Source organism: Topomyia yanbarensis, chromosome 3, assembly GCF_030247195.1.
Source record: "Topomyia yanbarensis strain Yona2022 chromosome 3, ASM3024719v1, whole genome shotgun sequence".
Classification (NCBI taxonomy): Eukaryota; Metazoa; Arthropoda; class Insecta; order Diptera; family Culicidae; genus Topomyia; species Topomyia yanbarensis.
In genome coordinates, this window is record NC_080672.1 from 89739779 (window position 1) to 89767205 (window position 27427).

Genomic DNA, 27427 nt, shown 5'->3' on the forward strand with positions numbered 1-27427 from the left:
ACAGTGAGAACAGAAATGGGATAAAAAATCTTAGTGCAAAAATGGATTATAAAGATATACGACTTTTGCCATTAGAGGAGAACTATTCCATTTTTATCATAAGCATGTTTCAGATAATCAATATGTGTGTCATTTTAAAGGCGTTGGTCAGTACACATTGGAAATTGGATGATTGACGCCATTTGGAAATCCAACATGGTGACCTCCGGTTACCACAAACCAGTGAACACCAACATCGAAATGGATGTCATTTAAAAGGGGTGGTCAATAGAAAGTAGTATTGTAGTAGTATTGTTGAAATATGTAATTTGATAACCGAATACAAAGCTTAGTAAGACTCATGGAAAAAACCGCAATCGAGCTTGACCTTCTTTTTTGATAGACTTCGCAACGGATTCTTAGTATACATGATGTTACATAACTAGTGCAGCGATCCTAGCCAAACTATGGATTCTTCCTGATTAAGACTTGAAATTACAACATTATTTTGTGATGTGAATAGATGACACAATTTGAATATAGAACATAATAAATATGCGTATTTTTATTAATCACAGATTTGTGAAAATATTTATCCAAATTTATTCTTTATTTAACGTCACAGTCGTCACTTGCATAGTCGTAATTTTTATTTTCAATGACTGATCTTAACTGCATGTAGAACGATTTGTTTATTGAGTCAATCCATGTGATCGGAGCCACCAAATCATCATATTTTTGTTGAGTTATTATATTCCCCGAGGGGTATAAAAGAAAAATCTCGTAGTTAGGAATCGTTTTCGTGCAATGTTTACGTGACGGAATTTTTCATCAGAGTCGTGCATAAGAAAAAGATCGAACAATTTCACTTTTTCATGTCGAATTAGCCAAGTTTTCATCGAGTTGATCTTCTGTTTGCAAACATCAATTTTTCTGTTGACAACCATGATTTCCAACATGTAAGAAGTGGAAAATTGTTCCTTTTCCATTCCTGCTACTTAAAATTTTTGTTCTTTAATTTCGGCATGTAGAATAGCTCCAATCGACTTCCCCAGTGTTTCAATACCTTTATTTTTATTCCTTGTCAACAAGGCAAAGATTTTATGTCGCAAATTGTTGTTTATAGTAGGCAAAGTTGTCCGACAAAGAGGGTCTATCCTGCACTTTTTGAAGATCAAACGTCAAGACGACATTTTCAGTAAATTCTTTGAAAATCTTTTCTGTCAAGCCATCATGCGCTGCCTCAGACTCCTTAAAGCTTCTCATAGACTTTTGTTGTCCTTGTTCGCCAAGAACGTGTCGCAAACATTGCATGTACCGGAATGGCGTTTTTTGAAGCCCAAGTTGAAGTCGATTAAAAATTTCATGGAAAATATTTTCAAATAAAAATGCAAAATAAGATACACAATTCTTATTCTGCATTCCCTAGAAGTGCTTCAAGTAAATTTTGCCACACCGAGATCCATGTGTAAGTTCCCCTTTTGTGGTGAAAACGTCCCGTAGTGCGACTCGTACGCTAGAAATTTCTTTATAAAAGCTCGGTCCTTATTTCTTGCTTCATTACTGGTGTGATTTCCCGAACTAGATTTTCCTCTTCTTTCTTCACTTCAACTACATCAAACCTCGTTGGTTTTGATGTTATTGAAGTGTAAAATCTGTTCAACGTTCTATAACTGATTTGGATACAATTTTGTAAGAAATTCTTGCAATGTTGAATGTCATTGTCGTCTGTCAAGTGATCCATAAAATAACGGCGATTTTTTTCGGGATAAGTGGTAAAAATAGGTTACTTTTTTGGCGAACAGAGCCAACTTCAACAGAGCTTCTAACCAGCGCAATCTTTTGAGAATAGTTTGCTGCATTCTAATAGCTGTTGAAGATAGTTTCTTGTCGCGTAAAGTCAATTTTGGAATCAAAATGCGTTTTACAAGTACACAAGGTTTGACCTTAAAATGTTTTTCCGATAATCGTTTTCTGCAGTTTTTATTCCGCTTCCTCTTTCATCCTTTTCTATGGCAAGGTATTTTTTGTATGCTTGCGGTTGTCTTTTTCATTTCCGAGAGTTTTTTTGCTGGTTGCGGTGTTTCCAAAACAACAATAGAAAATTCACAATTTAATCATTTTTGCTGAGAGATATGACGCTTGATATTTTAGATTGAGAAATGAGTATGTAATATTTTAAAGGGGTAGTCCATATGAGGTCATGGAACCGGGTGGAAGTTATGAGCGACACTATATATTTAAATCGCTAGTCGGATTTGGGTTTACAGCGCGTAGTACGTCTCGAGGCGAGCAACGAGCACCTTATGGCAACACCAAGCACTGTTTAGTGTATATCGGTCCAGCTGGATTCACAGTGCTCTACTGCGAGTGGCAACTAACGAGCACCGACGGGTAACATCATACACCACGAAATTAGTTAACGAATTTACGTTTCAACTTCGTCTCAGAATCCGACGCTAACTTAGTACAAGAACTAAGCTAGTGCCGGTTTGGGGCTAGGTCTAAAAGCGGAGACAAAATTCGTGTTCCTGTGCAAACCGCTAATAAAGCGTGATGTCCCGCGTGAAAAAAGTTCTCATAAGTTTAACAGAGCTTCCACGCTGCATTAGAGATTTGCTCAGTAACACAAATTGTGTCTCAATTTTTGGAGCTAGCATAGCAATTCGGCGCTAGCCTAATCCTGGCACTAAGTTAGTATCGGATTCTTATGAAACGAAGTCGAAATGCCAAATCCATAACTAATTTAGTTATAGGCTTAACGGGCAATCCAATTTTCTTCTTAGTGGAGAAAAATTGATTTCAACCTAAAACCTCCCTATGGCGAATTATAGCATAGCCCAGACCTCACGTTTTTGCGGTGCCAATTCGATCGCCCCAACTATGTTAATATTCACATGGAAGATTTTTTCTTTAATTTCTTACAAACTTTGGTTTGTAAGAGCCCCAAACCCTGCTCCCCAGTTCGGTGCGTATGGCAGTGGAATTTAGTAAGACAATTTTCACACTTAAAAGATTTTTTGAGAAAATAAAAACTAAATAAAAATTGAAATAAAACAAAAAAAGGTTCGTCAACAATTTGATCTAGAGTTTCTAAATTCGATTTCGTTGTGGTAGATACTTTTGTGTGTGCCCACGCAGTGTTTTCCGTAGAGTGGAGATTGCAACTCCGTTGAGAAAGCCTAGATATGGTAATATTCCAATTAGCATTTTTAGTTTTATATCACACTACAAGTGCATTTTAAGTTTTAAGAAGGGCTTCAAGAGTGCCATAAGACAACAATTGTTACTGGAGTATAAACATTGGATGTGCCTGAAGATAGATCATGTAGACGAAGCTCGATTGCATCGTCTAAAACGCGCACGGGGATTTTGAGTCTAGCATTATTACAACTTTTCTTTTCACTACTTTAAACAAAGATTTCTATTGCGATTACACCCAGACGGTTGGCCGATTTGGCCCCAACCAAAGGGGACAATAAAATCATGTTCTAGTTTATGTGGTTAGTCAGTATAATAGTGTTATTTCCAGGTAGATATTAATTTATTGTTTGAAAGTCGAACTGAAAAAGAAAGCCAATTTAAACACGAAAGGGGCAAATAACTGATATTCTACTAAAAACGCCAGAAGACTACGCTAAGACCATGTCAGTCCAATTAAGATTTATTCACAATAAACGGTGTTGTTCTCAAATATAAAGTGGATAGACTATTAAACAACGTGCGATTTCGAGTTGCGGGACCCAAAAATTTCAACTGTTCAAAATTTAAATAAATAGAAATAGCGAAAATTGTTGCAAACTTTATCGCTCGTTTTTCAATTTCATAAAAACAGAAATGGCATAAATATGTGGTCATGGGTAGATCGTGGAGCAAGCTAAATCAATTATCATCGCGAATACAACCCAACGCCAACGTTGCCTACGCCGTACCGTGAGAATTGAAGTCTCCTAGATGGCGGAAGGAGTTCATAACGCCTAACCTAGGCTCAATCAGTCATATGCTATGATAAATCTCTAGCTGAAATGTCAGTTGAGATTTTTGGTGTTTCTGGAAACGCTGCAAACTCCTTGTTTGGTCTCAAATATCTAAAACCACGGGCTGTTTGCTTGGGCTTTGTGTCGAAGTGACCTCGAGCCGCCACTGATGAGAAATAATTACGCCTTTACGAGCAATCTTATAAAAGTCGCACTATTTCTGAATCAACAACGTATTATGATTTGTCGTGGGGAATGACGTAACTTTTTTTTAATATTTCTTTGACCATATTGTTCCGGCCAGTGCGATTGCCATTCAAAATCATCGCTTACTAGAGCAGGAGGTCCTTAAAAGAGCCAACTCCGTGCTTCATGGTAAACTCGAATCGGTGACTACACCGTCGATCTCAACTTTATATTCGGGCATGTAGACGCGACAGTCCTTCATATATGGCTTACCGCCAGTAACGTAATCCGCTTATTCCGACCAAGTTCAATGTGTATGATTTTAAACGGGCAGTCGGAGTCTTCAATGACGAATCTTGTTCAACAAGCATCCTACCATCAGCTATTTTTTTGCAGAAAAGTATAGTTTTGTGCGAGCCTGGGATCCAGCGCAAAGTGATAATGTAAGATAAATGAAGGAAGAGACAAGATGTATTTTTGAGGTCAAATGTCTCTGAATGTCTTGAAACGTAGAGATTTGGTTTCGAAAGAAAACATTTTTTGAAAAAAAATGTCTCTCTGGAACATTTGGTATCAAGAAATTGAAAACTTCCTTTCCAAACTCTTCCCAAGTCTCAACTTAATTCAAAAAAGTATCATAAAGATTTTTTTTCGTTTCATTAATTCTAAGAAACTTGACTTCAAAAATACAAAATCTATTTCTGAAATTCCATGGGGTTCTTCCTTTGGTGTTCTCTCACGTTGACACCTGACCGTTCTGCACGCCCCACAGTTATTCCACTTCATATAAGAGTCGGAAAAAATTAAAAAATATGTTGAAATATTTCCAAGCTATAATTTCTAGGCTAATTTTTGGGTTTTTCATGTTCGAGATCTAAATAGCCCTAATCACTGAAAGTATCCTGATAAGAAACGGTACGGAATCTCGGTAGGGTAAAATCGTAAAAAAGAAGAGCTTGTGAATTTTTGATTGCGATATTGAGTGTTAGTATATTCAGTCAATTTCTGTATTAGAATGCAACATTTGAAAAATATTTTCCTAAATTTTCATTTCAAAATAAAAAAAAGTGAGCGAGTGACAATGAAATTTCGGTGACATTTCGAAAATAGTGTTGTTTGGAGGTGTACATCAAAATCTATTGGACCAATCGTTTTGAAATTTTGTATAATATTTCTTCACATAATTTTCCAAGCAACTACGCAGTTTTGATTCGATTAATTCGGAATGATCCAATTGGATAAATTAAGGTATGATTAGTTTAACGACGCACGTTAATCATCCGTTCCCAGTAAGCGTAGCACGATCAAATTCTAACAGATTGCAATTGTCGTAGATGGTAAATCATTATCATTTGCTGGCATTTATATGAGTTCAAGTTGTTTGATTGTATGTTACTTGTGTACTTTTTCTCTACATCATTAATCTGTTTTTGCTGTACTTCTAGTAGTTTACTTTTCTACTACACATGTATATCAAAAATAATATCGGCCAATTTATACGCTTTTATTTAATTTATTTGCATCTTTTTTTCTCTTTATTCGAACTGTTATTTTTCCCTTCATCCCTATATATTCAATTAGGTTCATACTAACACTTACTTACACCATCAATTGCATATTCACTCAGATACACTCACAATTCCAAACGTACAAACGCTCGCGGCCTTCGCGATAACCCGAACGCGAACATGCAATTGTTATCATCCACACATACTTACTTCCGCGATCTCGCCAATATTTAAACACCCCAGTAATTAAGTGAACGTTTCAGCATGTATACATTTATAACGTCGTCTCAAGCATTAACCCACCGTCCGCGCGATAATGAATCGCTCACGTCGGTTTTAGTAGCATATGTCCATGCCTTCAGTTGAATAAATCAAAAAAGTGACGCTTATATCCACTAAACAACGCGTCCCATGGTGAGATGACCGGGAACCCTAGTGATATGGGAATCTCACTCTCTTCTAGCATCCAGCAAGTTAGCATACAAACGCTTGAGACCTTCGTGATCATCCATGCACACCAAAACCTGTGGTCTCGCAAAGATTATAGCACCCCGATGATTGAGTGAATGATTTAGCACTAAAAACCTTACTACGCGGTTTCAAACGCGAACCTATTAACGCCCATATTCGCGCGATCATTCATCGGTCACGTTCTGAAATCTCTTCCTTCGATCTTGGCAGCCTTGATCCATGCCTTCAGTTGGACAAAACATGACGCTCATATTCACTAGACAACACGCTCCGTGGCGACATTACCGGAAACTCCAGTGATATGGGGAAACGTACTCTCTTCTAGTTTCTGAGCTACCACTAAAAAATACACGCAAATATGCGAATTGCCACAAGGTTAGGAACCATTCATAAATTACGTTACGCTTTTAGGGGTGAAGGGGTACGAAAAATTGTGACATGTTTCATAGAAGAAAAAAAATTTAAAGGGTTTGTTACGTAATAGGAGAGGGGAGGATAAAGAAATTTGTGACAATTTGTTGCATGGAGGTAGGAGGGAGTCTACTTTGGGCTATATATGCGTTACGTAATTTATGAATGGTCCCTTATAAAATCAAATTTATTCACGCAAAGTGTAAGTAGCGGGTTGCTTACTACTCTGGTTCTTATTTACCTGACCACTTTAATAGTGCAGCTTAGGTACTATTAGAATTCCGGATTTTCGTAACACAATTAACAAAACAGTAAACAAACAAATCCAAATTTTTACCGTGTTTAATTTTCACCGATCCTCTCCACTTCTGCTGCTGGGCGGAAAGGCATGTGCTCTCGTCCGACCAGCCGGGACAGCAACGACGAAGTTCTCCCTAAGCACCGCAGTGACCTATCTCAGGAGGAACCTTTGTCCGGCCTGCTTCATTCTCCTGTGCGATTAACTGTGAAAGAGAGCTGGACTTGTACGGTTGATCCTCCACAGCGAGAATGGTACTGGTGTCACTTGGGTCTTTTTTATTAACCCGGGGGAGCGAGTGGCTCCTTGTCGGTTAGCTTCCTGTATCGGCGACGCCAGTATGTTTTACGGATGCCCGGACCACACACCGACACTTTTAACGGATTTAAGTTGCGGTGAGCACTGAACCCAATGATATATTTCCACCCAGTGTTAAATTGTTACCCTGATGGGTTATTAAAGTTACATACAGGCTACCACACGCGACAAACACGTTAACATACAAATGCTCGAGCCCTTCGCGATAATCCTCACATGTACACCCTCGGTCTCATAAATAGAAAAACGCCGCGATGACTAAGTAAACGTTTCAGAACTCATAAATTTACAAACGCGTTCTCAAGATTGAAGCTACAAACACCCGTTCGCACGATCTCGTACCAGTTATGTCCGTAATTGCCTAGTCTCGGCCCTCGAAACCAAGGTCCATGCCTTCAGTTGAACCAATAACAAATGACGCCCATATCCACTAAACAATACGTTCCATGGTGACATGACCGGGAACTCCAGTTATATGGAAGAGCTCACGCTCTTCTAGCTTCTTCTAGCACAAGCGACATACAATCGCACACGCGATCGAACACGTTAACGTACAAAAGCTCGACCTCTTTCCCATGATACACGAGATCTACGCTCACATATATCTGAACCATACAATGAATATCCAGGCCCGCTGCAATTGGCCTTAAGCAGCGTTTTACTGGGGGACATTTCCCGTCTCGTCTGCAATTGTAGTGATTGATTCTGACGAGGAGCCGTTCCAAGGCCATAGCTCTACAGCTCCAGTAATTAACTGGATTAGTGTTTCAATATGAATAACTTAACATTATTGTGATTCTTTGAATTAGACTAAAGGCTGTTCTATATTGATTATTTGGGTTAGTACGATGTTTTAGCCTTTTTTAATTACACAAGCCTATCCCCTCCCTCACCAAAATTAAATTTCTGGTTACGCCACTGCAGCGATCCTAATAAAGCAAAAACGTCGGCACCTTAACGTTGCATATCCCTCCCTTCGCTTGTATTCGTTCGTAACTAAAAAGAAATGGACTCGACCACCCTAGCCCGTTTGTATACGACCATTATTATTATCTAGCTGCAATAGGAATAAAAATGTATCTTCCTTTTTTCCAGGAATAGCGCACCCTTTGCTCGTTTCTGTAATTATTGCTACAATTAGCCCGATGAAATTTGGAAATTATGCCCCACGCACACGCAAGTGTATGTGTGTGTGTATGTGAATAAGCGGAACGAAACGAACGAATAAAAAACGCCACCACCACCAGACATGTGTAATTATTATGATGATGAGTGAGTTCTCCAGTTTGTTCACCCATATCGGGCCACATCGAAATGACCAAGGGGTCGGCCGGTGCAATAAAGCTGTCTGTCCGCCCATATTGCTAGAGTCATTAATTTGTTTGTTCTAGAGAAACGTGTGCCGCGCTGGCTGCTTTTTTGTGGGTGGGTGGTAAAAGTGGGCCGGGAAGTAGGTGTGATGATAATTAATTGAATTGGGGTATGTGCTTTGAACTGCGGGTAGCCGGACATACTTTTGGGGTCCAGTTGCATGAAAGTTCAACTGGTAAGCTTTTTAATTGATCATTTGGTAAAGAAATATTATTGTTTAAATTTTTTCAATCAGAATTAAATTGAATTTAATGATTAGCTGTTCGATCAATAATTATAATTATAATTATTGTTTATTTCTTTAAAATATACACAATGTAAACACTGGTCTCACTAGACCATTCTGAACCTGACTCTGAACTTGGCAGAAATGGTTACAAACTAGTTTTCATCCAATACACACCTTGCTATCCCTAAAAAAGGCTTACTGTTTCCTTCCTTCTTTTGAAATTAAGACTATTAAAATGCATCTGATTAGCTTAATAAAAAAAAACCAAATCCTTTGGTATTATTCGATTAAAACTGCAAAATCTTCTGCAGACACCGCACGGTGTCTAATAAATACACCGAAGAAAATCACCTAAAATAAATACGAATTTGAAGCACCTTTAAATTACAGAGGCGACTGAGTGACGATGTCATCGTTCTCTGTTGCATGCGCATTAGAGTGACGCATATTTTGTAATGTATGCAGATATCTACCCAAACGAGTTTGGACCAAATCGAAGAAAGAAGCTTTCAAATTGGCACCTGAGATTATATGGAACACTTTTTGTAAAAAACTCTCAACAATCCGGGCAACAGGTTGATCGTTGAGTTTTTTTTAGCGAATCATATTATTTACAAATGCTCCCCGTCAACATTGAAAAACAGTAACAAACACACCACCCTAACAAAATTACTATCGCGCGACATTTTTGAAGGAAATTTATAGACAATGCAAGCAAACAATAACAAAATCATTCATAACTGTTGACCAACGGTCATCGAAACCCTATCGACGCGTACGTGCCCTTTTGAACCCTATGACGGTTCAGTTCCTGTGTTCGCATCTAGCAAAGGTATCTTCAACGGTGCCATTTTTTTCGACCTCAACACACTGTCAAAGAAACCCATTGACAAAAAAATAGTTTCAAATCAAGGAAGTGAATGCCAGTCACGTTTTGTTGCCATTTTATAAGTAAGACATCACTCACCCTCACCTTAGTCGGTTGGATACGTTCGCGAGTGAATTCGGCATCCACACGCTAGTACCACACGGATCACTAGCCATGAAAGTTAGGCAATGCGTGCTAAGTGCACTGCTTGTGGTGATTCAAGTGCAATCGATCTTCACCCAAAACTGCGTCAGTGGTCCTCCAGATTATATGTGTCCGGGTGTACCAACATCACTGGAGGTGTATCTTCAGCATGAAACATTCTGCAATCGGTTCTACAAGTGCATCGATGGGAAGGCTATTGAAGGACGCTGCCCGACCGGAGCGTATTTCAATGCGAAGGAAAACCTTTGCTGTCCCGACGAAACTCTCTGCTATCGGTCGAATCCCTGCGTTCAATCGATCGCTGGCTGCCAGTCCTGTGCCAAAGTGTTTGTAAATACCGGCCTATCACCACAGGATTTCTACGTGTGCAACTGTGACGGTACCGGTGAAGCACGTCGGTGCTCGTGGGGAGTTGACTCAGTTACTAAGGCTAATCTGACGCTTAGATTCATCAATGGGCGGTGTGAGAATCCTGATGCCACGCTGTCGGCAGCCAAGGGACAAGGAGGGGACGGGAACGGAGATGGAGACGGTGACGGAGATGGTTCGGATGGAGATGATCATACACTTTCCCCGGAAGATCTGCTTAAACAAATTCAGGACTTGATCAATCAAGTGTTGGGTCAGCAAGGGAACGGAAATGGAAATGGGAATGGAAATGGAAACGGCAACGGTAACGGAAATGGTAACGGAAATGGTAATGGAAATGGTAATGGAAATGGTAATGGAAATGGTAATGGAAATGGTAACGGAAATGGTGACGGAAATGGTGACGGAGACGGAGACGGAGATGATGGCGATGAAGGGTTGGTGCAAGGTCTTCTAGACACCCTATTAGGAAGCAAGAAAACGACCACAAAAGCTACAACAACTCCACCCACAACAACAGCACCAGCGACTACGCCAACTACTGAAGCAACGACAACAGATTCTACGGTTACAACAACCACCGTAACGACGACGGCAGCGACAACTACGGCGGAAGCTACTACCGAACCAGCTACGACAGCTGAACCACCGCTTTCCTCGTCCGTATCAACGCCACCGGGCGCAGGGTAATCAACGAGAATCTGTCAAATGGACAAGCAGCATAAATGAAAGGTAGGTAAATATATTTTCTTACTTATTAAAACTGATGAATCGAACTGTCTGATAAACGATTTCAAACCAACAAAAAATTTGAAGGACAGCTGTTTTGTTTATCAATATCTAAACATTTCACAGATAAAATTAACGCTGGTCACCAGCCGCTAGCTAGTCCTACTAAAGAACTTTCACACAAAAAACTCAACCTTTCTCGATTCGATCTAAATTTTTCGGTGGTACCTATTCGGATTATAAATCACTATGCCGTTCGTTACAAAAAAAAATACGCTGAAAAATAAAAACATATTTCAAAAAATCTAAAAATTTTCGGAATACTTTGGATTTTTTGAAATTTTTGCCACGGAAAACTACGAGAAAATGCTACAAATATAAGCTACCAGTAAAAAACTCAATCAACAACATTGAACATGATTTTGAACAAGGTCCCTTGAGGCCCGAAATTTAGTTGTTTTTTGTGGGACGGGGGGCTGAATCGATTTTGAATTTTTATTTGTTATTGTGAATTTAAATTTTAATTTTGAAGAATGTAAAAACATTGCACAGTGTTTGAAAACGTCGTTTTCGTGCTCAAAATTAATAGCGTCTAAACCGTTGACTTTAGAGGTATAGTTTGTTCGGAGAAGTTGTTGTTCTTATGATTGCGCATCCACAGGAGTATATCGTTCGGTGACTAATTCACCTATGAGTGATATACGAAATTTATTTTCCGAACTAATTAAGATAGAGACTTTGTGCCTTCTATAATGAAAATATCGACATTATTAAACACATCCAAAACTACACTTTGATTTTTGAAAAGCAAACCATATGCATGTTATAGGCGAACATGTTCTATGCAATTTACCATAAAAAACATGAAGCTGTTTGTCGCAGTGCGCTTGAATATTTCATTTTATACCACTGCGATGGAATATTGTATTGAACATAACATTCGGGGAGAATCGCGTCGACTAATAATCGGGCCACTATATGAAAGTAAAAAGCTAGTACTTTCAGTATGTTATGATGTTGTTTGCTCCTTTTTGCTCCTTAACGAATTATTTAAGGTAGAAGTTACCCAAAAAAAATCGTAAAATTTGGAATATCTTTTAAAATTCAACAGATAGGAAGTAACTATGTTCGACAAAAATATGTATTTTGATATCGCAAATAACTTTGTGGAAGATTCTAAGAAGATACGAGAATATCTAAAAAAGTTATCATGAAAAAACTAATTTTAAGGGGTCTTCCATATAATATGTTCCATAACTCGTAAACTATTGAAGATAAATATATGATGTCTTCAGCAATTTCTTTTGTAGTAATATTTTCTACAACTTTGCCGAAGACACAAAATCTCTATCTTAATTAGTTCGGAAAATAAATTTCGTATGTCGCTTATAGGTGAATTAATCACCGAACGATATACTCCTGTGGATGCGCAATTATAAGAACAACAACTTCTCCGAACAAGCTATACCTCTAAAGTCAACGGTTTAGACGCTATTAATTTTGAGCACGAAAACGACGTTTTAAAACACTGTGCATTGGCGACCTTGAAACGTCATTAATCTCATAGAAAAAAATTGTTTACAAAATCGTGAATAAAGTGCCATGAATTCTGGAACAATCACGTTTTTACGTTACGTAAACAGGACTATGAACAAAAATCATGTGCTTTATAATTATGATCAATTTCCCTTCAGTTACACCCGGATAACGCTTTTATTAGTGAAAATATTTGTTTCTATTTTGTGAAGTTCAGTCACGGTTTCCGCCATGTTATTATCAAATCTATTTTCTGTACGTGAACTAGTTCACAACTTTAAGAAGATTTTTCATGAAACCAAAGACTCATGAATTTATTCATAGATTTAGGAACATTAGTTAACAAAATCAAGAAACTGGATATTTTCTCGTGAACTATATGCATTAACCTATTCAATCCTCGTGAACTAAATCATTATTTAATCAAATGAATCAAATTAATCAAATGAATAAAATAAATCAAATGAATTAAATCAATAAATTATAAAATAAATAAAATGAATAAATAAAAAAAAACAATTAGTTGCGACATCGGCATGGAGTTGGGTCTTGAAAAATGCCCATCTGTTAAGCTACTATCTAGGCGATTGGTCGACACTAGTAGCGGGACATGGTTCGTAGCAGGCCCGTGCGCAAGGAAAGGGTTTTAGGAACTCGAACCTCTCCCATGAGGGTTTTGAATTACCTTTAAAAATTGATTAACTTCCTGTTCAGGTATGAAATTATACAGCGAGCCGTGCCATTCGAGATCGGTCACTCTAGAAACAAGTCGCTGAAAAAAAAAAACAAGATGAAACCTCGCGAAAGTAAAGGGATGTAAGTTATGTTGGTCTCTGGACCGGTTCACGTTTCGGCACGACCGGTTCACGGTCAGCGGGCTAGCAAAGAGATCTAGGAATAAAGCATAATGTCAGAGAAAATCGAGATATCGTTATCTGCAGAAATTTTACAGCCGATGATCTCTCCGGAATAACTGTCAGCTAAATGGCTCGTGGAAATGGTCATCGGTATCTGGAGAAGTACCGCCACCGAGAAATTCTCAGCAGCAGTTAGCAAATAAATAGGAACGACTAGCGCCAAGAAGGATAAGAAACCCTGCGAAGGTTGTTGTAAAGAGATTTAAATCATTATAGTCGATACCTCCGGATCGGTTCATGTCTCAACAGGTGACGATATTTGCAGCAGACCGGAGCACGTCGGAGAAGGTTGGACAGCAAGCAAGAAAAAGCATCAATGAAAAAACCACATCAACGATTAACACAAAATAAAAAGAGCATGACCACAATCCCTTCTGAAGTAATGCCTACATGGAAAAAATCTGTTCATAAATTCATGAAAAAATTATCGCTATTTCGTGAACTAAACGACGAAAACCGTGACCAAGTTCCTGAAATTATGAATAATAAACCTCTTATCCATGAAACTATTCGTATTTCCACACAACTAGTTCACCGCGACTTCATACATCGTCGCTGTTGTGCTATCTTATGACAAGCGCCATTTAGCACATTTCGAGAAAAACGATTTTTAAAGTTTGAGATTGAATATCTTGAAACTTATAAATGGTATAAACAATCCAAAGAAGACAATTGGTGCTTCTATCTGTTCTGCATTAATCTCTCAAATATTACGAAGATCGGTTGACTATGTTGCGAGTTTTTACTATGAATGTAAACAAAAGTCGCACTCACACGTGTCATAGGCGTGTATTGATGACAAAATTTGTATGACGTGTCATAATCGTGCATGGAAAATTTTCCATAGAAAAAAATCATCACTTTTTAACTTTTATTCATATCTTTGGGTTCATATGGTCTATAAACATTCGGTGAAATGCATTTTAAAGGAAATGAGTCAGGAAATCTAGAAAAAATGGTTATTCTTGATTACAGTGTTGCCAAATATATTTTATTTCCAGTTCAAAACTAAAACTGTGTTTTTCTCACAACTCGTATAATTTTCTTTCGAAAATGTTTATGCCATTGTGTTCCTCAGACATTTTCACACATAAAACCGTCTAAAACTTCAATATAACTTGAGCCAATCCCTAGATATAGTGATTTGAAGCAAAAAACTCACAATTTCTTATCATGTTTCTAGCTATATCTAAGTAACCAAGTAGAATTTCAAAATTCTGAAAACGCCACTTTGTAGAGATTTTTCAAACAAGTAATGTGGCATATCTAACTCAGTTTACCCCAAAATGGCGTTTGTCATAAGATAGCACAACAGCGACGACATGTCGTTACATTCTAATGTTTCGTTAGGTTGCTGTTGTTCGCTGGACATGTTTAGTTTTTGACATGAGTCTTGTTCATAATTTGAGAATACACAGCCGACAGTCATGCGATTTTGACGATTTCAGAAAATAAACCCCGATTTTTGTGTTTTCTAATCACGTTACCGTGTTATATTCATGAGTTTAGTCACGATTTTCGTAATTGCTTTTCACTTTAACGTGATATTTCAGTCATAAGTAAAGTGATTCATGTTTATAATTTCAGGATACTAGTAACGATTTTGAATATTTCAATCACGTGTTATGTGATTTACGTCCATGATTGCAGGAACTTTATCATGGTTTTCATAATTTCTATTCATGTTGTCATGATATTTTAGTCACTAGTAGGGATTCATGTTTATTTATGTACAATTTATGTACATTGTACATAGTTTCAGAATGTTAGTGATGATTTTTGCTATTTTTGTCACGAGTTGTGTGACTTATGTTTATTATTTCAGGACCTTAGTACGATTTTTGTAATTTCTCTTATCTTATCTTGTCATCTTATCGTGATATTTTATTCTAGAGCTTACTTTCGAATTTGACACGTGAAGTAATGTGGCATGATATCAGCAGTTTCATCGTGGTATTCGTAATTTCTCTTCGCTTTATCGCGATCTGTTATTTTTTGGAAACTATCGGTTTTTTACTCGGTGTAACGTGACAAGGTGAACTGGACCATAAAAGTGTGGTTCGCGGTATCTTGTTCTTTAAACTATATAACGAACACGATTTGTGGCACTCAGCGCTGTTTTCGTTTTCTATCCAGACATTACACTAAATTCTTTCTTGGTCGTTAGCAGCTGGATATTTCATGAAAAAGTAAATGAAACAAGAATGATTCCATGACTAATACTCCAAATTTTGTGCAATTAGTTCACGTGAAAATTTCATTACCATGTTCCATGAAATTAAGTATGATTAAGGATATCTTCACGCAAAATAGATCGTGATCGAGCGAGAATATTTATTGGATCGTGACTAACATATTAGGAATCATGAACCTGTTTGCGATTACATGAATAATATTTGATGGCTTTGTGAACTATTTTACAAGCACGAATGGCAACTTGTAACTATTATACTAGATAAAATGAACCAGTTCACGACATGAATAACATTTTATAATTTTGTGATTTATTTCACGGGTACGCATGGTCAGTCGTGACTGAATAATATTTCATGATTTTGTGAGTTATCTCAGGAGCACGAAGGGTATGTTTTGACAAATACATTAGGTATCATGAATTATTTCACGAGGATTCAATGGGTTCATGAATAAAATTCCGAGTTTCGTGAAAGAGATCACGAAAAAATATTCACAATGTTCTATGAATAACATCATGAGTCAATTGACATTAATGATTATAAACAGATATTACATTTATCCTCTCGCGGAGAGGATAAGCAACGTTTTCCACCATTGATGATAACTTGTGCATTTGAAGCAAGGAGAGAATGCCATATGCCTATTCAGTGTCTATCGTTAACATAGCATGCATGTATTTTTCCTATATTGTTGGAGGAACGATTCTGATTTTTCCTTCTTTCGTTTATCGCTTCCTTATGGACTTTGATCTTATCCTCCTTCCGTAAGAGATGATAATTCTTTATCATCAGTCTAGAGTTGACGGTAAAGTCAAATAACGCGCGGTATTGTGGACTAGCTAACGAATTGATTTTTTTTAGCTCATCTGTTAGTACCTTTGCATATTATAACGTCATTTTCGATGGCTGTGCACCGAAGTAGTTTGCCAATGGAAACTGTAGTGTTATTCACTTTTACTCAAAAGTTCACAAGAAGTACAAAACCAGTGCGCGTAACTACACGGGTACCCATTAATCCATATTTTACAATCTTCTGGGAGAGAGGATAAACTGTTCTCGAAGAAAATGGGCTGCTGATAAAATCAACTCTCTGCATGGAAGGCAAAAATATTTTTCGCTTACTTTGGACGGGAAGATAAGATACTTCGTCGTTACCATGGGGACATAACATGCGAGCGACCTAGCTGTATCTTACGTGTGAATGATAATTTTAACCACTGATCATAAAGTTGTGAACTAGTTCACGCACAGAAAATCGATTTGGTAATGCCAAGGAAACCGTGATTGAATTTCACGAAACAAAAATCAATATTTCCACTAATAAAAGCATAATATTAGGGCGTTACTGAAGCAAAATTAAACATAATTATAAAACACATACTTTATTACCTTATTATTACTTTGTTGAAAATACTTAACCCGACTTTATGCGTCTGGGACTAGCTGTAAAACTATAATTTGAAATTTAACCTGCCTCAAGAAAATATGGTATAATTTCAAATTATTGTAGCGTTGCTGATTCATTGAAGGCCCGATTTATCAGCCCCCGATTTTATCAGTTTTTTACTCGATTTTATCAGCCAGTCAAGGTTATTAGGCTATGTCGTAGGGAAATAAACAAATATGTTTTATCATTGTTCCCATTTTATTAATCTAACATAAACCAAACCAATACCTAACGATTCAGACAATTGCCAGTAAATAATTGTTATCAAATTTACTTGTGTGTTTCAATAATACACTATTGAAAAATCCTTAAATCTACTGCAAACAGGCAAAACAAATACAATTTTCACCAACATGCGCAAGGCCGCCCCTAACACAGACATCTCAACATTCATAAGCGTCATATAAATTTCATCACTTGTATACAAGGAATCGGGGACCGAAAATTGTGAAAGAAATCTGTGACGTTACAGAAAAGTTGTGAATGTAGTAACCCTTCCCGATCAGAATGAAATAACAAGATTATAACAGAATACAATTTTCGTAACATATTGTGTTATAAATTTGGTCTCGTTAGTAGTTAAAATAACAGAAAATTATAATAAGTAACAACGCATGATATTGTTTTGAAATCTTTTTGTTATGTGTTTCTGATCGGATTCTGTTGGTAGAATTCCAACTCTTATTTGATGTTCGTAGGTTCAAGCGATAATGGCACAACAGAGGTGAGATGGCGAATTTCTGATTTATCTTGTGCGTATCCCGTTCCGAATAGGTTTGAATCGTTTCATAGGATTCTCTATCCGAATCACAAGTCATAGTTATTAGCAAACCGTCCTTATAACAGTTTTTACATTATGGAAAAAGAATAGAATTATAAAAATTATATGAAAATAGCATAAATATTTATTTTGTGATGAATCATAAAAGAAATTCAGCGTACGATTGCAAACTGTTTTCAACCATTTTTTTCTGTTTCACTGTATATATTACCACATTTGTAGTGTTTCAGGACAAACGGTATTTTATCAGTGATGATAAAAAAAACAAACAACCAATCTGTACAAATATTTCAGATAATCTGGACAATTAACTATTGACAATCTAGAAATCTGAAATTCTCGTGCATTTTCAGTGTAACCATTGTCGTTTCCCTTCAATTTTCTTAGAATTCTGAAACTTTGAGATCAAATCTAACCCACAGGAGCTAAAATTTTAAAATCTTTTTATATTTTTCTTTCAGAAATATTAAATAGTACTGTTGAAAATAAGGAATTCAATTTACTGCGCGTCCATCTTATAATCAACTATGAAAAAGCAAATTATTGGTAAGTCGTATGCGCCTTAAAACTTAACTTTCCTGCAGGACAAATTTGAATTTTTTTAGAATTATCTTCGTTATCGACAACCTAGACAGGAATGTGAAAAATTAAAAAAAAACATCAAATGACACTACATGATGAATACTTTGAACGATTTGTTAGTTTGGCCAAAAATGTGGGCCTTGTTGATGTCAGTCATTAATTTTCATTTAATTTTGACCGTTGTCCATTTGAACTATCATGAAATTAGCTATACTATTTTAACTTCAAAACTAAAAAATGGAATATATACTAAAAATTCAATAGATAAACACCATCTTAAAATCGATAAATATACTGATGATTCCCTATACTAAGGCAAAAAATATAGTGAATTTCGTTAGAATATCGCAAATTTATAGCCACAATTAGCGCGTATGTAAATCTTAAGATTATCCTACGGAACGGCATTTATTTGGTCAAAACTTTTTGCAATGATATAATTTTCCATTAGGCATCTTTGATTTTTCATAAGACAATACTATACATTTGTCGTATGTTTATGAGAATCATAAGATGCTGGTAAACTCAAGCGACTGGCATATGTTATACCTTATACAATGTTGAGATAATCATAAAAGTTTGTTTTCATATTAATCTTATGAAAATATAGTTAATTCTTATGAATTTCGCAATATGCAATACTCAGGCAGAGTGTAGAGATTCCTTCATTTTCGTTCTTCGCTTTCAATCTAGTTGTACACTCAGGCAAAACATATAGCGAAAATCATACGAATCATAACAAAACAAAACGATGTTTTCATAAAATTAATAAGAAAACATACGACTTTTATGATTATCTCTACAATTTATAAGGTATTGCATATGCCAGTCGTTTGTATTTCATACGAGCATCTTTTGATAAACATAAACATCAGAGAAATGTACCTATAGTATTGTCCTATGAACAATAAAAGATGCTTTATGGAAAATGAAATTTTGACTAAATAAATGCCGTTTCATAAGATAATGTTATGATTTACATACGTGCTACTTGTGACTAAAAAATACGCAATATTCTTATGAAATTCGCTATATTTTTAGACTGAGTGTAGAAATATAAAAAATATTTAGAGTTTGCGTTTATTAAATAAAATTATTTTATCAAGTGAGCCGCACCCCTATCCTTCTCGGTGTTAACGAGGCGTGGAATACGTTTGGAATACTCATAGCTCTATCCAACCCTACTATGAAGCACTGAAAATGTCGTTTTTGCAACGAACCGCACATAGGTGTGGCTTACATGCAAAAAAATTCAATCCACATGCCAAAAGGTGTTCTACGCCGTCAGACTGGTTTTGAACCAAGATTTTACTTATCACATTATTAACAGCGTGACAAAACAGTATTTGACATCACAACAGTTGGAGATCCGACCAGGCTACTTTGTTCAATGATATGTATAGTGCAATTAATTTGCCAAATCCTGCCCCGCAATCGATTGCCACCTTCTAAATAAAATCCTTTTTAACGACTAGCAAACAAATATCTAAAAACCTGTTTTAATCAACCAAGTGGTGCGATTGTACCTTTTTCATTTATACAAACTATGATTCATTAGCTGATTATGTTCAATATTATTGTGAAAATGTCTATTACAATTTTTTTATACTTAGCATGTATCCTACGACTACCACGAAAGTCAACGCTGACACACGATAATTATAATATTTAACCCTTTCATGCCCAACTTTTTTCTAGTGCATCTAGGGTTTCAAAACTATGTTTCCTTGAAAGCGGTTGGGTCAAGAAACACGAAAAGCCTATTTTCATAAAGATAGGTGCTTCCATGGCATTGCTAGAAGCTGGTCAATTTTTACCTTCTAATGCTCAATACAATTCTCCTAGAATAATTTCAATAGTCCAATTACGTGGAAAATGTAGTCAACGACAGTCTAAATTGATAAGTTTTATCAGTTTTCAATAATATTGCACCATAACGAAGATATATGAAAAAATCATTTTCCGTCGTCAACGTAAACTGTTCCTGGCAGCACTGCTCCATCGGAATCCAATCAGACTAATTGCAATAACTTCAGTTCTAGAGCCGATCCTTGTAACTGTTAATACTCAAATTAAAGGCAATAATCACATTAATGAGTCTTACTTGTTTTTGTGAGCAAATCTCGCCTCAATCAAAAGTTATAGCTATTTAAAAACGTTGTTGTCCACAAACAACATGGACATGAATGGGTTAAATAGCTAAACCAGCATGAGTTCAGTGTTATCTTCATGTGATCATGTTTTAAAATGCTGTAAGGGTTGGGGTTTGGAAGGGGACGGGTTAGTGGCTAGTAGAGTGAGCTTCGAGGATATGTCAGCAATCATTTATCTTGTTTCGCTAAGCGGGGTAAATGAAGGTAATGCAGGTGTGAGAGCGGTCGAGGGAAGGGGAGGGTGATGAAGACGGGATGTGTAAGGGTAAGGGAGGAGGGGTGGGATGAAGCACCTAACTGCATATTATATCTTCCATTTGTGATTTGGTTTGAGAAAATCGGTTTAGTCATCACCGAAGAATCGATGTGACTTTAACTGAGGAGTATACAGCGAAAATTCGTTAGTTGGGTCACGACTGCGCCCCAACTAGCGAATCGTATCCGTTAATTGGGGCAACTGATAGCTGGCAAAAGTTACCCGAGGGAAACGCTGACTGTTTGTTTTCTTTCACTAAAAAACAAACAGAAATATTTCACTGTTCACGAAAGTTGGCTGTTTCCTTTCAGTTTAAAGTAGATTTTTGTGACAAAGTATGTCATTAGTGGTCTTTTTGCCATTAATTATTTTTTTGATAAATTTCTTCACTTAAAACAGGATATGGATACATCATCGGAAAAAAAGCCGATAAAGCGCAAGCATACTACGTTGCCACTAGCTAAAAAAAATCATTGGGTAATGTATTCACATTAGAGATTACCTTCAAAAGTTAGTAAACTAACCTCTCTTCGATACAAACTAATTGATGCTGAATAGAACAAGCGTAACATCTAACACATTTATTTCACTAAAAGCATTTCGGAATATGCATTCAAGAAATTGAATTCCATTGAATTTCAAAGTATGCTTTTTTTCTAGATCACCACAGAAATCAACCAATATGCTCCTTGAAATCAATGACTTTCAAACGTCAATCAGTTTTTGACTTTCAGTTTTGACATAAGAGTGTCTTTTAGTTGGGGCATGCCCCAACTAACGAATTTGCGCTGTACCCGGAAGCCGGGACTTCCTGAATTGTATATATAGAGGAAAATATATTAAAAGAACGTTTGATTGGCAATCAGTGATCTAGACCTGCGAATCGATGTAATTCCAATAGATTTTTTGGCTCTGTTACACACGTTTTGTTTCTGGATAAGTAAACCTTTATTGACAGTCGGTTACAAAACCCTAAAAAATATTTTGTTAGAGATAATTCAAATAGCATAATAATTCATACATTTCTCGACAAACATATGATTACGGCCTAAAAGCCAACTGTCAAAATCCACTTTGATTGGAAATTTCGGACAAACCGTTACACGCCAATCACAAATGTTGGTAGTAAACGAAAGAGAAAAGTTTTCTTTTTCATAAACTCTTGTGAACTGTTGTATCGATTTTGTTGGCTATTTTCGGCAAATTTGAGACTAAGAGAAACGAAAGCAATGAAATTGAAAGACGGATAGGTATTCTAGAGCGAATCAGTTATAAACTTAGAACGGAAAACTAGAACTAGGCAGGCTCATATGGGCATGATCGAAAGGAAATGTGAAGAATTTTTTTGCCTTCTGCAGTTTAGGAGTTGGGCGTTTCTTGTGAACTGTGTTCGACTAGTAACGATTCGTCCGGAATTTCCATTCAAAGTGGATTTTGATAGTTGGCTTTTAGGCCGTAATCATATGTTTGTCGAGATTTAGTGCATCCAGTCCAATACAATGCAATCAGCTTTTCCCATTGAGGTAAAATTTTAGGTTATCCTAGGATAAATGAGATAATTTAGACATTTTCGTAGTTTTAAGTATAAGTGTAAATACCTAGCATATATTACTTAGTTTTAAGATTTATGATAATTCACAAATTCACTGTACGATTAATTTTAATATATTTTTAGAGAAATAGAACGTCTTCCACGTGATCTTCACTCCTTCGCACGGATACGTTTTGTTCGCTGTCAATCTCTATCGCCAGCAGCAACGACGCTGAATCCCTCTGGATAAAGACTCGACACGTCCATCGTTTATTTACCATTTATCTGTCAGTGTTATTCCAATCGAGCACGAAAACTGTCACTGGCCCTCGTTCCAGAAGGATTCGAAGCGATTTTCTTCTGATTAAGGGCTTTTGACAGGTCTCGTGCTCGATTGGTATGACACTTTCAGATAAATAATACGAATAAGATAGAGATGGCGAGTCTTTATCCAGAGGGATTCAGTGTCATTAGCCTGTAGTATCGATTCTCACCAGGATGATGAGGGGTCGCACAACAGCTCCTGAGGTGCATTTGAATGTTTAATTTTCTACCACTGCGATGGCATTTTGTTTTCAGCATAACACGCGCGGAGAATCGAGTCGACAAACAAGTCAGTCACTATATGAAAGTAAAAAGCTAGTTCTTTCAGCATTTTATGATGTTTTTTGCTCCTTCGCGGGTTATTTAAGGTGGAAGTTACCCTAAAAATATAGCAAAATTCGAAATATCCCTTGAAATACAACATATAGGAAGTTATATTTCTCCTTAGTGGGGAACAATTTTGGTAAGAACTATTAACATACAAAAACTATTTTTTCTCCATTAAGGAGTAAATCGTTTAACCACCTTTGCGCGTGAAGAGCACAAAATCTATAACTGAATTAGTTAAGTCGAAACTTCGTCGGACACATAATTATTCTAGGCATACAACTTTAAAAATTCAAAAAAAAATGTATATTAGCCCTATCATTATGGATAACACCCATATAACAATGAATCATATAACACTTAATAGGCCTTGAATACAGTTAAACGAGTACAATTCAAGCAAATATTAATAACACGGTGTTACAAAATAAAAAAAAATAAGGTACTTTTTAAGTTATCTGTTAAAGGTTGTATGTCAGGTCCAAAATGACACAAAACCACGTTTGATCAATTTATTTTACCCTCTAAATCTTGATTAGTACCGACAAAACTATTTTCAGGGCTTTCGGTACTAGAAAAATTTCTACGCTATCATTTTTCTACCAATTTTCGATTTGAGTGGCCTGGAAAGAAGAGGAAATGGCCATTTTAACGGTATGCTATGTTATGTTCTTCTATTAAAAACACTATGCAGTTTTGGAACAACAATATGAAAGTTACCATTATTTTGCGATTTTTTTACATAAAATATGAAAATTGCTCAACTATTTTATTTAAAAAACGCATTTGTTTTAATAAAAATTCAGAGATAATCCAAATCGGTTGAAAAATGGCAGTTATTATTTATTTTCCGAATTAGAAACACAATCGCATAAATTTTTAAGAGAACAGTTTCAAAAAAAAATGGAGTGCAATTTTTTATACTCGATTACGTATACATTCAAAAGTATTTGTGTAAACTTTGAAGTTAAAATTGGAAAAAAACGGCAGATTTAATTTTAGAATCCAATAGTGCGCGACCATGCCTCAATTTTCTAATTTGGATAAAAATAATAACTATTCCATTCTTCAACCGATTTTGATGATAAACAGGTCGTTAGATGTGGAATCAAAGATCTAATTCTTTCTAAATTTTTACTAAATTAATGACAGTCGAATGTTGAGAAATCTTCATTATTTTCATGAAAAAATCCCAAAATAATGGTTGTTTTCATACTGTTGTCCCAAAACCGCATTACTACCGTTGAAATGGTCAATTTTTAAGTGCCGAATGTCCATAGTTGACCATAAATCAAGATTTTGAGAGTATACAACATTTTTCATACATAATTGTTCCCTTTGATGATATCTACAACCTTTACTAGGTTACTTGAAAAGTACAAAATTACTGTAGAACCGTGTAATCAGTAGTGCATCTTCGTGCAGATGTAATTTTCCAGGCTCTAATTTAGAGGTTTATTGCGAAAAAATCAATTTTTTCGCGAGTTTTTTCTCCCTTTTTGTAACAATTAACTGAAATCTTCGTTGAGAATAACAGGAAAGATGATTTATGAGTGAATAACAGCACGCGTTTTAAAATACGTCTACTGGTGAGGCAAGCCGGGCAGCCTTGATTAATTCGATTGTTTCAAAGTTATTGGAATGTTTCACGTATAGAAACGAAAATTTAACCATCAAACGTGGAGAACCTTCCAGATAACCGACATGCAGTAGACTACAGGATGTTCGTTTATTCGACCTAAACTACATACGGAATTCCTAGAATCTGGAAAAGGTATACGCAGTGTTGCCAATATTTTTCGAAGAAAACCTGGCTTTTCAACTAAAAATGTGTGGCAAAATCTATCTCTTGTTAGCGACCTCAAAGTCATCAAAACTAGGCATACATTTTGGTCTGCACAGAAGTGAATTTATCGAATATGACCCAGATTTTCAAAATATGCGTGCAACAACTTCTATAATTTAAAAATCTGATAGAATAAGACATTTCAACATTTGCTGGAAGCTGAAAACAACTCTGACTGTTCGAGATAAATCTTACATAATAGTATCTACGCTGGGGTGTAATGTAGAATACAAAATATCTGGAAAAATCCGGCAAAATTTTAAAAATATGGCAAAATGTCTGGCTTGAACGAATGTCTGTTCAGTTGGGGAAAATCTAGAAGATTCCAGATAAATCTGGAACATTGGCAACGCTGGGTAAACGGGCTATGTGCAATCGAGAAACTGGTGTTACCGATAGCAGCTTTAATGTATGACTTCCCAGTTTTTTTATAATAAGTGCTCATTGGAAGTGGTTTTATAGACAACGGTAAAAGCAATAAATGAAAATACAGCATTTGTTTCAACTCTAAATTTAATCACAAATTGTTGTTTTTCGTTTTGAATTGAACATATATACTAAGAAGAACCACAACCTATTTAAAACATCCATTTGATATTTTGTTTTGTGATCATCGTATCCCCAACATGTACGTTTCACCCGCAATCTGAAAAAAGTACAGATATTTCTTCGTTTTCTACTTCTTTAAAAACATACTTGACGATTATTTGTAATATAATTCAGCTGGATGCTCGAAAACCAACACAGGGATCTATAACATGGATAAATACATGTTTTTTTTTCTGTATCAAATTTGAGTATATCCTTAACGTATCTGTCTTACCCCCAGTTCTCCTAACCTCGAAATAAATTGTTTTGGCGAAAATTGACTTGATTGATTTCACACATTTTTGCTTATAATATAGAAAGGTTTTGTCAATCAAATCCAGATGAGGTATTTTGGATCTTAACAGGGATGTGTGGTTTGGGGTTACTCTCCCCACATATCACACCACTATTCCCTCACCCCCACCCCCCCCCCCCCCCCATCAAACCCACCTCAGACTACCACCCCATCCTATCTCCTATAGACTCGTAGCTCTCTTTTTCCCACGAGGCATACCAAAATAAGCTAGGTGGTAGTGACTGTGTTTAGTGGGTTTTTACTCACCCTTACACACCCACCGCCGCAGGATAAAATAAGTTAGTAAGAGGACCGAACTAATGCTGATTGAGCTAATTAAGTATGATATTTTTGTTTCAAGTGTTTCAGCGTTGACACGTAGCTCATAAAGTTCGTGGATGTAATAGATATTTCAACAATTATATCATGATATCACGCCTACGGAATGTATCTCCTTCGTTATGTGCCCAACAAAAAAAACTACTAGGATACTATTTGTGAATTTCAATGGAATCACATTCAATAAGCTGACTAAATCAAGAAGCCAACAATATCGGGGGTCCAGATCTTCAACGTATTCGACTATTACTATATGCAAAGCATTTACGTAAAACTGAAACATTAATTGATGCCGATACAATTCGATTAGTACATAGTATTATAACATCCTTTTTTTTTCTTTTCAGACAAACCAAAATTTATAGAAGATCTTCAGTATTACTATCCAACTAATGGAAGACCAGCAAAAAAATAAACCCACAGCAGAAATATCCGATTCCTGGCCTTAAATGTTTTGTATAAAACCAGTCAATAAACACACCAATAGCTATCAACGGTATGATCTCTCGACAAGACAAACAACTGTTTATCACATCAACTCTTCCACGATCCACACACAGCATTCCAAACGCATGTTCGTCTTGGGTGGCTAATTATCGCTTTGAAAATTGATGACAACACGCCTGCCTGCACGCTTTCGTAGAGCCGCCGCAAACGAAACCTGCACCGACAACGACATTTGCTGGAACAATCACATGCTCCCTCCCTCTGGTAGATAGTGTCACTTTGTCGCATTGTGCAACTATTTATGTACTTATGCCACTTCCCACTTAGGTTTCTATTTGTTTGTAGTTTTCAAACCAGCGTTTGATCAATCGTACTTTCCTCTATCCATTTCTTTGACAATTTACCGGTAGGCAGTTGAGCAAGTGTCATCAGAGAAACGTTCCTCGCTATGGGTGTATGGGAAACTCGTCAACTTCCCTGTCGCGATACGCATCGGCATACGACAGACCAGTGGAGTGCACTCCCGATAGTTGGGTGGGAACCCTTCCCGCTCTGTTTCACTAGCACCGGGCGGACCGGCTCTGCGCACAAGTTCTACTGCTGGGCCTAATTTGTAACGAGCTAGCGCAAATCATTTGTACCTATATGCTAATTGATTATTGCGCTAAACAGTTCGTGACGAATTTCGCTTTGCTTCTAATGCGCCCCTGTAGTTTGGCTCAATTTTTGAGAACGTGAAACTAGGTAAATACTATTGCGCTTGTGAGTGATTGTAGCATCTAGCATCGAACTGTTTTGATATAACATAGGGTAAAGTGCCTGTTTTCACCATACTAAGTTAATTTCTCACCCTACAATCAATGCAATGCGTAAAAATTTACATCAACAGCTTTGCTTCGTTGTTAAGAACCAATATAATAACACAAATGCGCTGATAACAGTAAAATTCTCGTGTTTGAGCGCAATGAAAACTCGAATCGAGTG

The 27427-nt window shown here is 36.6% G+C and overlaps 1 protein-coding gene across 1 annotated transcript; it reads left to right on the forward strand.

The window, feature by feature from the left end:
- Positions 1-9752: 9752 nt before the first annotated feature.
- On the forward strand, positions 9753-26463 carry LOC131692651 (uncharacterized). The gene is made up of 3 exons (XM_058979814.1): positions 9753-10882; positions 18217-18301; positions 26344-26463. The coding sequence occupies exon 1, from the start codon at positions 9791-9793 to the stop codon at positions 10838-10840; it is 1050 nt and encodes a 349-aa protein (XP_058835797.1). The 5' UTR covers positions 9753-9790; the 3' UTR covers positions 10841-10882; positions 18217-18301; positions 26344-26463.
- The last annotated feature ends 964 nt before the right edge of the window (positions 26464-27427 follow it).